The sequence below is a fragment of the Dendrobates tinctorius genome, unplaced genomic scaffold (genome assembly GCF_039654945.1).
Source record: "Dendrobates tinctorius isolate UK_male_01 unplaced genomic scaffold, ASM3965494v1 ptg000157l, whole genome shotgun sequence".
In the NCBI taxonomy this organism is placed as follows: Eukaryota; Metazoa; Chordata; class Amphibia; order Anura; family Dendrobatidae; genus Dendrobates; species Dendrobates tinctorius.
The window spans coordinates 7,412,971-7,425,778 of NW_027361824.1; the positions used below are offsets into that span (position 1 = coordinate 7,412,971).

Sequence of the window (12,808 nt, forward strand, 5' to 3'; positions counted from 1 at the left end):
GTTTAGTCATTTTGCGAATATGAAACCAGTTGTGGATTCAACGTATTCGTTTTTTTCACATCTAGTTCAGAAACAATTGCTTTTTCTGTTTCAAAACAAGTATCCTGTTCCTGCTCCATAAATAAAGAGATGATTTAGGAAAGATTGTGAAAAAACCTTTCCTACTTTGTTTAGCAAACACAGCTATAGATAAACCCTAAAAAGCGATAATTCTTCACTACTCCTTCAAAAAAGCCACAACCCCTTCAATGTGTACTGCCTGTGAATAAAAAACCAGCAAGGCAGACTTCAGCCTCCAAAACTTATAATTTTTGGACCATTTTTTGCAACCTAAGAAGCCCAAATATTCTGTTAGTGCAGTGTGTGGTTCCAGCTGGAAACTATCCTTTTTCCAATAGCCAGATACGATGAGGTAACTTGAACATTTCTAAAGCTGTGCTTTCATTAAACAACTCGAAAGAGGTTCAAAGCACTCCTATGAGACCTCTGAGTGTGATACATATTTTCTGGTTAATTTTTAGCTTAGTAGTACTTTAGATTTGCAGGAAATTATTGTCACAACCCACAAGAGTCGGTACAGCAAACTGCACAACAAACACCAACAACGGGGATGGAAAAAGGGAGAGGAGGGCCCTAAAAATAGGGAATGAGGGATGGGGCACCTTCTAAAACAGCCTGTCCCTAAGCTCCCCTAACACCTTATGTGGGTCCTTCCCCCCACCACCATCAAGCGCCTGGTCTCTAGCAGTCATCTCACTATACCCAGTCTAGTGCACTGGCAGGCAAGGACGCTAGCATCACCACTGAGATATTTTGACTCATTAAATATAAAACAGAAAGATAGTCTCGATTAAAAACATCTTGTTTTGTAGGCATGACCTTTGAAGCAATGAAACATTTTTTGTCCCGCTAAGCAAACTCTTTATTGGTCGAAAGATTGAACACTACGATAAGTTTGGCACTTTGTGAGGTCATGCACTTAGGCATGAATTGACAGCATAAACAGAACAAACCAAGAAATACATACACAGGATTATTCATTTGCCCAATTTTTGCTTCTGAAGGATTTTCTTTAAATTCTGAATCATTTTCATCTGTAAAGCTTTTGTTCTTATCCCATAGATCAGAGGATTTAGGTTGATGGAGACGGAATATCCACTGATTGCTATTATCACATGCGTCACAGTAGATAAGGAGCCACCATTTAACCTATACCGGAAACTGACAAATAAAACAGACACCATGAAAGTATAGAATGTGATTATGTGGGTCACCAATGTATGGATGGCTTTCTGAGAGGCTTCCATTGAGATCTTCTGGCAGACGAGAAATGTCCTTATGTAGCAGTAGGTCGCAGTTGTTAATGATCCCCCATGCAACAGCAAAGACCAAAAAGTCCCGTAAGCATCATTCACGATTGTACTGACACAAGACAATCGGGTAAGAGACATAGTTTCACAATACACACTATTGATGCCGTTACCACATAGTGTTAACCTGACCACCAATATGGCAGATACTGTGCTGATATTCGAGACCAACAACCAGATGACAGCCAAACACTGTAACGCCCTCCTGTTGGTCATCAGAGAGTGGTATCTCAATGGAAAACCTACAGCCAGGTATCGATCAAAGGCCATCAACGTAAAAGTTAGAGCCTCTGCACCAGCAAAGCTCTGAATACCAAAAGACTGGACCAAGCATCCAGAAAAGGAGATGGTGGACCATCCAGAGGACAAGTCTATGGCCAGCTTGGGGAGGAATGCTGAGCTGCCAATTATATCGTTCAACATCAGGTTACATATGAAGATGTACATAGGTTCATGGAGAGATGCTTCTGCCCATACAACATACACTATTAATGTACATAATAATATTATGATGACATACAATACAAGGGCAATCATGGAGTACAAATATTTCAGGTGCTCCATCTCCTTGAGTCCTAGAAGAACATATTCATGGATGTCATAGCTCATTGACCCATTTACCATTTTTGAAGACAGCAAGCTCAGGTTCATGCAGATTCACACTGCAGTGTTGGTAGCGGTCCTGCAGAATGGATTTATATAGCTCTGTACTGGTGTTAGGGAATTCTACAGAATACAAAAATATGAGCGATGAGCAGCGAGAGACATCAGGAACTTCTGCCCAGTGGAATAGCCCCCCCAGACACCGATTGCTACTAATAAGTTCATTAGTGACTTTCCTAACAAACATTCATGTTGCTGTTAGTCTAAAGAGTAACATGCTGAAATGGGAATATTAAATTGCCATAAAGTATAGGTTTAGTGAACCAATAGCGGTCTACTATCCATAGACAGAAAATATGTAAGTCAGAAAGCAGTGGAAGCCTCAGTAAGGTTTGGATCACATGGAATTTGCCCCTTAATTCAGTGGCTCTACCGGAGTTTACGTAAAAACCTCAGCACAAAAGGATTGGGGCCGTATTAATTAAAGGATTGACCGTAATAATGCAAGAGGCATCAAGGTGTGCTCTGTGGTGCTTTTTTGGCTGTATGCATCTATTGGAGATGGTTAGTAAGGTGGTGTCCACTACAAGAGGATTGTAGCATAGTTAGGAATGGAGCCTTGGGTGGTCTCATGGAAAGATGTTATGCTCTGTCAAGCCAGAAGACATATTGTAACACAGGAGTATAAGGTAACCAAAAAGCCAGAAATTAGCAAATGAATTTGAGTGGAATCAAATTTTTCTCAAATGTTACCAAAATCTGTATTCAATAAAATGCATATGTTTTTGCAATTTGCTTCCTCTTGGATTTAGCAAAATGGCAGCCAGTGGCCACCAGTTATGTGAGTCGTAATGGACCATCAAAAGGTTAAAAAAATCTTTCTACGCACCTTACCACTCACCTCTATGACCGCTCTGCTCCACTTCTCTACCACTCCTGTATATCCTGTTTTCATTTGAACAGGATGGTCATGGCGCTCATCATAAATTGACACTCTCTAATTACCTGGAAAATATGTGTGTAACTCTTTGGTAGTTTTGGCCCTGCGGATCTGCATCAGTTTCTGCTGTGTTGTACAGTACCATTAAAATCAATGAAAAACAAAAACGCTGTGCACATGCTGCAAATTTTTCCACGCGGATTTGCTGTGATTTCTAATCTGCAGCATGTCAATTCTTTGTGCGGATTCCGCAGCGGTTTTACAGCTGCTCCATTGTACAGGTGTGAAACCACAGGGGAAAACCGCAGGCTAATCCGCAGATAAACCGCAGGTCTTTTGACCTGCGGATTTACTTGCAGATTTTGCAAAATCCGCGCGGAAAAATCCACTGCACAATCCGCAACGTGTGCACTTACCCTTAGAGGTCTCCGAGGCTGGATTGAACCCCTTTTGACCTCTTTAATATTAAAACAGTCTTATTAATGTCCAAGTGACCGCAACACTGGCATTTGAGTTGCATATATGGATGCAATATTGGACTAATTTAACAAAGTGTGCAAAAAAAATTATATATATATTTTGTACCACACACTCTGAGAGATGGACAGTTTAAATTTATTTTAGGATTTTTACTTAGTAGCAAAATTAGCACAGAGGGGCCATCAGCTGCCCTCCTTGTTTGTGATACAGAATAACTTCTCAGTCTCTAAGGCTGTGTGTCCACGTTGCATTTCCGTCGTGCTTTTGCCGCTGCGGAAATACTTAAAAAACGCTAGGTAAAATGCATCCCATGCAATCCTATGGGATTCCGCAGTTGCTGTGCCCATGCTGCAGATTTTTCCACTGTGGAATTGTGGCGCCCCCAGGAGTATGGCCACCACAGTGGCTTTGCCTTCTTCCAGGGAGGGTAATGCCTGGCTTGGAAGAAGTAAAGGGTCCCTCTCGCAGTTAACCTATACATGCAACACAGTTCCACTCCAGGCCAGCAGGGGGGACTCTGAACCGGAATTAAGGGGAGGAGTGCTCTCTGAGGGCCAGGAGGAAGGAGTGGTTAGTTAGTCTGAGGAGGGTGAAGTGTGCAGACGTGAGGAAGAAGCGCGGAGATTGAGCAACGAGAAAAGGCACATCTCCGGTGAGAGCGCATGAACTGGAGCCTGGTCTCCACGGTTGTACGGATACTAACGGTCCTGCAACAGACACCAGAGGAGTAGGAAGTTGTAAATACTCGACTCCCACCTAAGACTCGGAGGTACAACAGCACAGTGTGAGCCAAGTGAGAAATAGCAGCTACAGCTGTCTGCCATACAAGGTATTCAGAGAAACGATAGTAAGGAGGAACTTCAGTGTAACTCGGTACTGGAGACACCTCAAATAAGCGCTAGGAAGGAGACTACACAACCCATCTGCTGAGAGAGAATCCCTGAATTGCTTCCAGGCTAGCCTGCTCTGGTACCATCTGTAATCAGGTGCCTGGACTGCATTTGCCAAGTAAAGGTACAGAAACTGCACCCCGCTGTGTCTTTGTCTGCTTCCTACCCTTTCGGCACGGCTACATCCCCGTGCCAACCACATCTACACTGCCCTGGGACTACAGCTTCACCTGTGGGGAGCTTTTACATCTTTGCTGCAACATACCATCAGTCCCAGTGGATCTGCATGCAGCGTCGGCTTAACACCTCCCTTGCCGAACACCACAGGTGGCGTCACGAACTATTCATTTAATCAATTACATTCCACCATTCAATTTCCCTTTTACTTGGGCGCCCAGGGCCACGGACCGGGTCACTGCTGCTGTGACTTTCCCTTCTGAGAGACCAGCCTGGTACCGAATACCCCACAGCCCGGGGGGGCGACCCAACTTGGCGTCATGAACAGGATTACGGAGCCCGATATCCCCGGGTCCTGTGTGCCATAGACTGTGTTTGTGTAAAAGACTGTGTTGGTGCCAATTGCCGCCATTGCCTTGCTGCTTGGCGTGCACGGGAAACCAAAGAGGCGGGCCTTCGTGGGTGGAGCCCCTCAGAGAGCGCGAAGCAGTGAAGTCCCGCGTGGAAAGAGGAAAAGCACGCGAGAAGTGGGAGGAGCTGAGGCATACAGCCCGGAGCATCGGGCCTGCAAGCGGCTGACGATCAGCTCACACAACCCCCGGCCCTGGCTAACATTAACTAGGGGGGAAGAGAATGTCTGTGCCCTGCAGCAATGCAGCGGCGGACACCGCCGCTAACCCCTCAGCGCCGCAAGGAGTAACGCCCACTGCAGCGGTCCCCATAATGCCGCTGTCTATGCCCTACCTTCCGGGAGCCGTGTGGCTACCGCAGTATTCGGGTAAGTCACTTACCCAGAATGAATTCAAAGAAAGACTGTGTAGTTTATTTGAAGTATACCCCCTATCTGAAAGCCAGAAAGTGCACATCCTTATTGGACAGCTAACGGGTGCAGCACAGAGAGAGGTGAAAGCCTGGCAGGACACTGACAAAGAGACTGTTAAAAAGATTCTAGCCAAGCTGAGAAGCACCTTTGACACCAGCACTGCAGCTGAAATCAAGATGCGATTCTTTGGATGCAAGCAGAGAACGCTGGACAGTATAAGGGACTATGCTCTTAACCTGCAGGAGGTGCTGCGAGCAGTTAAGCAAGTTGATCCTGACAGTGTGAAGGAGGAAGATAAGCTGTTAAAGGAGCAGTTCATTGAAGGACTCCTATCCAGTACCCACAGAGGACAGTTGCACATCATAACCCTGCAAAACCCTGATCTGGACTCTGCTGATTTCAAGGACAGGGCTATTCGGGTACTGCAGGAGCCAACTGACAGCCGTCCAGTGCCCCCGAGGCACCCAGCGATCACCTACCACCAGGAAGCAACATCTTTCCCTTCCATCCCTGTGGAGGCTGATGCACAGACTCTGGATAAAGATCCAACTGAAGAGCTGCGTCTTCAGGTCCAGGAGTTGACCAAAGGAATGACTGCACTTACTAAAACTTTGCAGTCCCTGCAGGTGTCCTCCAAGGAGAAGATCCAGCTTGCCTCCAGTCCAGAGGATGTCCCATGGCTCCGGAAGAAGAGGATTCCGCCACTTCGAGTAAGAACCAACAATTGCTATGAACCGGATGGACTTCCCATCTGTCGTAACTGCCGCAGGACAGGCCACATTGCCAGGTTCTGTCATTTAAACGAGCAACCCCTGGAGCAGAGGGCCAACCCCCAGGAATAGGATCCCCAGGCCCAAAGAACTGGAGAGCCAAGTATGTTGGTGGTCGACCAGTCCTCCCAGTGGTGATTGATGGCATCCCCATGAACGCTTTGCTGGACACTGGCTCCCAGGTGACCACTATGCCGTACATTCTTTAAAAAAGAGGTATTGGGCTGACTCTGAACTCACCCGTGGCCCAACTGATGAACTGACAGTAGTTGCCAGTAATGGTCAGTCTTTACCTCAAGTAGGATGTAAAGAAATTACTGTTAAAGTGGGTAGAGCAGAAACGACCTGGAAACCATCTGCAGAGACTTTGAAGACTTAGGCAAGAAAGTGAAAGAACTGGGAGCGCAGGTGGTCTTCTCTTCCATCCTCCCAGTGGATGGCCATGGAACAAGGAGGTGGAATAAGATTCTGCAGGTGAACAACTGGCTACGTCGATGGTGCCGTCAGCAACGATTTGGATTTCTGGATCACGGAGTGAGGTACCTTTACGATGGACTACTTGCTAGAGATGGGGTGCACCTTACGAAGTCTGGAAAACATGTATTTGGAAGTCGTCTTGCTACACTTGTAAGGAGAGCTTTAAACTAGAACAACATTGGAAGGGAAGCAAAAGACTAGAAAAAGCCATACACCTGACAAATGCTATTGAGAACTCTGCTATTAGAAGTGGAAAGGAAGAACAGGAAGAACAAAGACAAAAGAATCTAATTAATAAAAATATTGGAGAAAGAGAAACCAATCACAAACTAAAATGTTTCTATACTAATGCACAAAGCATGGGCAACAAACAAGGAGAATTGGAACTACTAATGCAGGAAAAGAAATATGATGTCATAGGAATCACTGAAACTTGGTGGGACAATACACATGATTGGAATACAAGACTAGAAGGATACAACTTATTTGCAAGAAACAGACTTGATAAACGAGGAGGAGGTGTCGCATTGTATGTTAGAAACGCGTATATCTGCACAAAGATTAAAGCTTCAGAGACTGGGAGTTCTGTGGAAACTGTTTGGGTAAGAATACAAGGACAGAACAATGGAAAGGACACCATTGTAGGCATTTACTACAGGCCACCTGTGCAAGCTGAAGATATGGATGAACTCTTTATGCATCAAATGGCCAAGTTCTCCCAAAAATATGACATAGTTGTCATGGGAGATTTCAACTATCCAGACATTTGTTGGGAATCTCTCTCAGGCAAAACTAACAGGTCAAGGAAATTCTTATCCTCTCTTGCTGACAACTTTATCTTCCAAAAGGTAGGGGAGAAAACAAGGGGAACTGCTACCTTGGATCTAATCCTTATAAACAGGGAGGAAATGGTTGAGGAGGTAAAAGTGGCTGGGACCCTAGGAGGTAGCGACCATGCTATTTTAGAATTTTGGATAACTAGAGGAGGAAGACCTGTGAAGACTCAGACGTCAAGGTTAGATTTCAGAAAGGCAGATTTTAAGGGATTCAGAAAGAGAATTGGAGGGATCCAATGGCTGGATATCCTTAACCCTCCGTCAGGCGCAATAGATCTGACAGGCACACAGTAATTAGTTTCACTTCTCTCTCCTTGCCCACTTATCAGAAAACCCCACCCCTCCTAGTTATCTCCTGACTCTACAGGCTCTGTGAAACCTGATATCACAGTGACTCAGCAGACCTTCTAGTGAGCAGATATCAACACTTTGGCTTCTCAGGCACATTGCGCCTGATTTCAACACAAATTGAAAGGTTAGTATTTTCTTTTTTTATTCATCACGATTGTGTATTTAGCTTGTTTTATGAAGGATTAATGCTAAGTTAGTGTACATAAGTACTGTATTCTTAGACAAAAGGAGGGTGGCTTCTAAGGCACATTGCGCCCTAACACATACTCTTTCTCTCTTGCTTCAGATTTTCTGCTGCAATGGCCAGAAAACAGTATGATTCATCTAAACCCCTTCATTTAGAAGAAATGAAGATTTTTTTTGTTAGAAGATGATGAGGAAGAACCAGCAGTAACTGAGGATTTAGAGGAATCTAGTGACATTTCATCTGAAGATGAGGTAGCAGAATGTAACACTGATTCTGGAACAGAGCAGGATGTTGATGACACTGACACAGAGGAAACAGACACAGATCTAGCTTATTATTTGGGCAAAGATAAAAATACAAAGGACGTCCCAAGGACGTTCCAGAACAAACACCGACTCTACCACCTTCTAAAAGACGCAGTTGTACTACCTGCTCATTTGTATCTGGTTTCAGAAGGCTTTCTAAATATGACTGCAAAATATGTAAAGAATCAATCTGCCTTTCCCATGCAACTTTCGTCTGCCAGCCTTGCTTTTCTAAGTGTACCTGTGCTGCTTCTGCTGCAATTGAAACCACTGAAGATGAGTAGAAAATAATTAAGTAACATCTAAGTGCAATATCCTTTAAGTTTTTTTCCATAATTTTATATTTAAGCAATAGTTAAGTAAAGATAACTGGAGCCTATTTGGCGGTACTACCGAAAAGTGGTACTTTTAGTTTTAATAAGTTTATGGTTAATAAATGTTTTTTTTTGCATCTGATTTGGTGTAATCTCTTTTAATACATTCCTATGAAGGTCACTGACTACTTCTATAGTTCTGAAATTGAAATATGTAGCTACTATAGGTGGTTTTCTGACCTGTGCTTGTCAGGCACATTGCGCATGAACTGAGGAGAATCTATATTGCGCCTGACGGAGGGTTAAAGACAAAAATGTCCAGGAAGGATGGGAAATCTTGAAAAATGAAATTCTCAAAGCACAATTGTTAACAATTCCGAAAAGAGGGAAGAATAGGAAGCATTTAAGGAAGCCAGGATGGATGAACACAGAACTTAAGCACATGCTAAAAAGGAAGAAAAAAATGTTTATAAAATGGAAAGAGGGAGGCATATCTAAAGAAGAATATAATGCTGTCTGCAGAACCTGCAGGGCACAAATCAGATTAGCTAAAGCTGACAATGAATTGAGGCTTGCAAGAGATGTCAAAAGCAATAATAAAGGATTTTGGGGATATGTCAAAAGTAAAAGAAAAGTCAAAGATGCTATAGGATTTTTACAGGATGAAAATGATGAAATGGTAAGACAGGATGTTGAGAAGGCCGAACTTTTAAATTCCTATTTTGCATCTGTTTTCTCTCAGAAAGGAAATGTGACATCAACTGTTCTTCACTGTCCTATTAAGGGAATAGAAGAATCCAGGATATCTATAAACAGAAAGATAGTGAGGAAACACTTAGCTAACCTAAATGAATTCAAGTCTCCAGGTCCAGATGAATTACACCCCAGAGTACTGAAGGAGATAGCAGAAGAAATTTTTGAACCCCTCTCCATAATATTTGAAAATTCTTGGAGAACAGGAGAAGTCCCAGAAGACTGGAGAAGAGCAAATGTTGTTCCTATCTTCAAAAAGGGGAAGAAGGTGGACCCAGGCAACTATAGGCCGGTGAGTCTGACTTCTATACCAGGAAAGATCTTTGAACAAATTATTAAACAACATGTATGTCAATACCTGGATAAGAATGAAGTGATTAAACAGAGTCAGCATGGGTTTGTAACTAATAAGTCATGTCAGACTAACTTAATTTCCTTCTATGACGGAATCACTGATTGGGTGGATCTAGGAAATGCTGTAGATATAGTATATCTTGACTTCAGCAAAGCATTTGACAAAGTATCTCATACAATCCTTATTGAAAAAATGACTAAGTATGGAATGGACAAGGCAACTGTTAGGTGGATTCATAACTGGCTTAGTGATCGGACCCAAAGAGTGGTCGTAAATGGCTGCACATCCAGTTGGAAGAATGTCTCAAGTGGGGTACCACAGGGCTCTGTCCTGGGCCCTTTATTGTTCAACATCTTTATCAACGATTTAGATGAAGGAATTGAGGGTAAACTGATTAAATTTGCTGATGACACAAAGCTAGGAGGGATAGCTAATACTAGAGAAGAGAGAGAGGATTCAAAAAGATATAAATAAACTGGAGAAGTGGGCAGCAACTAACAGAATAGTTTTTAACAGGGAAAAATTCAAAGTACTACATCTGGGCAATAAAAATGAAAAAAGCATATACAGAATGGGAGGAATAGGCCTAAGCAACAGCACATGTGAAAAAGACTTGGGTATACTAATAGATCACAAACTGAATATGAGTCAACAGTGTGATGCAGCAGCAAAAAAAGCAAATGCAATTCTAGGATGTATTAACAGAAGCATACAGTCTAGATCACGTGAAGTCATTATTTCCCTCTACTCATCTTTGGTCAGACCTCATCTGGAATATTGTGTCCAGTTTTGGGCACCACATTTTAAAAAAGACATCAACAAACTGGAGCAAGTTCAGAAAAGAGCAACCAGAATGGTGACCGGTCTGCAAACCCTGTCTTATGAGGAAAGGTTGCAGGATTTGGGATTGTTTAGTTTGCAAAAGAGAAGACTGAGAGGAGACTTAATAGCTGTCTACAAATATCTAAAGGGCTGTCACATTGTAGAAGGATCATCTTTATTCTCATTTGCACAAGGAAAGACTAGAAGCAATGGGATGAAACTGAATGGGAGGAGACACAGATTAGATATTAGAAAAAACTTTTTGACAGTTAGAGCGATCAATGAGTGGAACAAGCTGCCACGAGAAGTGGTGAGTTCTCCTTCAATGGAAGTCTTCAAACAGAGGCTGGACAGACATCTGACTGGGATGATTTAGCGAATCCTGCTTTGAGCAGGGGGTTGGCCAGATGGCCCAGGAGGTCCCTTCCAACTCTACGATTCTATGATTCTAAAATCTCAAGGTCTGATAGTTGTGGATATTGATCGACGTGAATGTAATCCCATGATGACTCTTGGTACCAATGTAATTGAAAACTGTCTGTCCGAGGTTATTGTCTTGTTGCAACAGGTGGCTGAGACTGCTGGTTCTGGAGAACAACGTGTCCTGCAGAAGGAGATCAGAGCCCTGATGCAAAGACAACAGGTAGAACTCTCTGGCGGAGAAATTGGCAGCGTCAGAGTGAGTGATCCTTTCCCCATTGCAATACTCCCCAGATGTGAAATGTTAGTTTGGTGTCGGGCAGCTATAGGTCTCAGCGGGAAAGATTACCAGGCATTGGTAGAGCCAGTATACTCTGATAGCAGGCCCACTGTCCTGACAGCCAGAGGGGTAGGTGATGTACGAAAAGGGAGGGTACCTGTACACCTCTTGAATTGTGGGGAGGAGGAGGCCACAATACCTCGGTACACCACAGTTGCTAAGCTGCTCACTGTTAATTGTTCATTGCAGGCAGCAGAGCCCTTGGTCTCATCTGATCAGGCGGAGGACAATGGCTCTGTAAAGCAGCTGGAGGAGTGGTGTCAGCAACTGCAGGTAGGAACCGATTCCTCCCCTACCTACCAAAAGAATGGAGTTTACAGGGTGACACAAGAATATGAGCGGTTATTCAGCAAACACCCACTAGATTTTGGGCAGGCAAAAAGGGTTCAACACCATATCCCCACTGGAGATCATCCACCCATAAAAGAAAGGCACCGGCCTATACCCCCAACACAATACCAGTGTGCCAAAGGTATGTTGAGAGAGATGAAGGAAGCAGGGGTTATCAGAGACAGTTGTAGACCATGGGCAGTTCCCATAGTTTTTGTAAAGAAAAAGGATGGTACCATGAGAATGTGTGTTGATTACAGGAAAATTAACAGCATTACACATAAAGATGCCTACCCATTACCTAGAATTGAGGAGTCATTAGCTGCACTTAAAACTGCTAACTACTTTTCCACCTTATATCTCACTAGTGGGTATTGGCAGGTTCCCGTGGCAGAGGCAGACAAGGAGAAAACAGCGTTTACCACCCAAATGGGTCTCTGTGAGTTCAACTATATGCCATTTGGGCTCTGCACCACCCCGGGAACATTTCAGCGGCTGATGGAGTGCTGCCTGGGACACATGAACTTCGAGACAGTCCTGTTATACCTTGATGATGTCAATGTTTTCTCCAAGACTTATGAAGACCACCTGGAACACCTGGCTGAGGTGTTTGAAGCCCTGTCCAATTTTGGCCTGAAGGTGAAGCCTTCCAAATGCCACCTCCTGAAGCCCAAGGTACAGTACCTCAGTCATGTGGTCAGTGCAGAAGGCGTGGCACCAGATCCTGACAAGGTCACAGTCATCCGGGACTGGCCGAAACCCAGCAACCTCCATGAAGTACGCCAATTCCTCGGACTGGTAGGCTACTATCGAAGATTCATCAAAGCCTTTACTGAAATAGCCTCCCCTATGCAAAATCTTCTGGTGGGGCAGTCCAAGAAGACCAAACAGAAAAATTCCACCTTTGAATGGACTGAGGAGTTGGAGAGGTCCTTCACTCGACTGAAGATGGCTCTCACAGGTGATGAAGTTCTGGCCTACCCAGATTATGACAAACCCTTTGTGTTGTACACTGATGCCAGCAACATGGGACTTGGAGCAGTACTGTCACAGGTACAGGATGGCAAGGCAAGAGTGATCTCTTACGCCAGCAGGAAGCTGCGTCCCACTGAAAGGAACCCTGACAACTACAGTTCCTTCAAGCTGGAGTTCCTTGCCATAGTCTGGGCTGTCACAGAAAGATTCAAGCATTACCTAGCTTCAGCCAAGTTTACGATCTTCACGGACAACAACCCGTTGACTCACTTGGAAACTGCAAAACTAGG

At 44.0% G+C, this 12,808-nt stretch overlaps 1 protein-coding gene across 1 annotated transcript; it reads right to left on the bottom strand.

Annotated features, from left to right (window-relative positions):
• Positions 1 to 1,037: 1,037 nt before the first annotated feature.
• LOC141051451 (olfactory receptor 1500-like) lies at positions 1,038 to 1,994 on the bottom strand. The gene has a single exon (XM_073548378.1). It carries the CDS (start codon positions 1,992 to 1,994, stop codon positions 1,038 to 1,040), a length of 957 nt encoding a protein of 318 aa, XP_073404479.1.
• Positions 1,995 to 12,808: the final 10,814 nt, after the last annotated feature.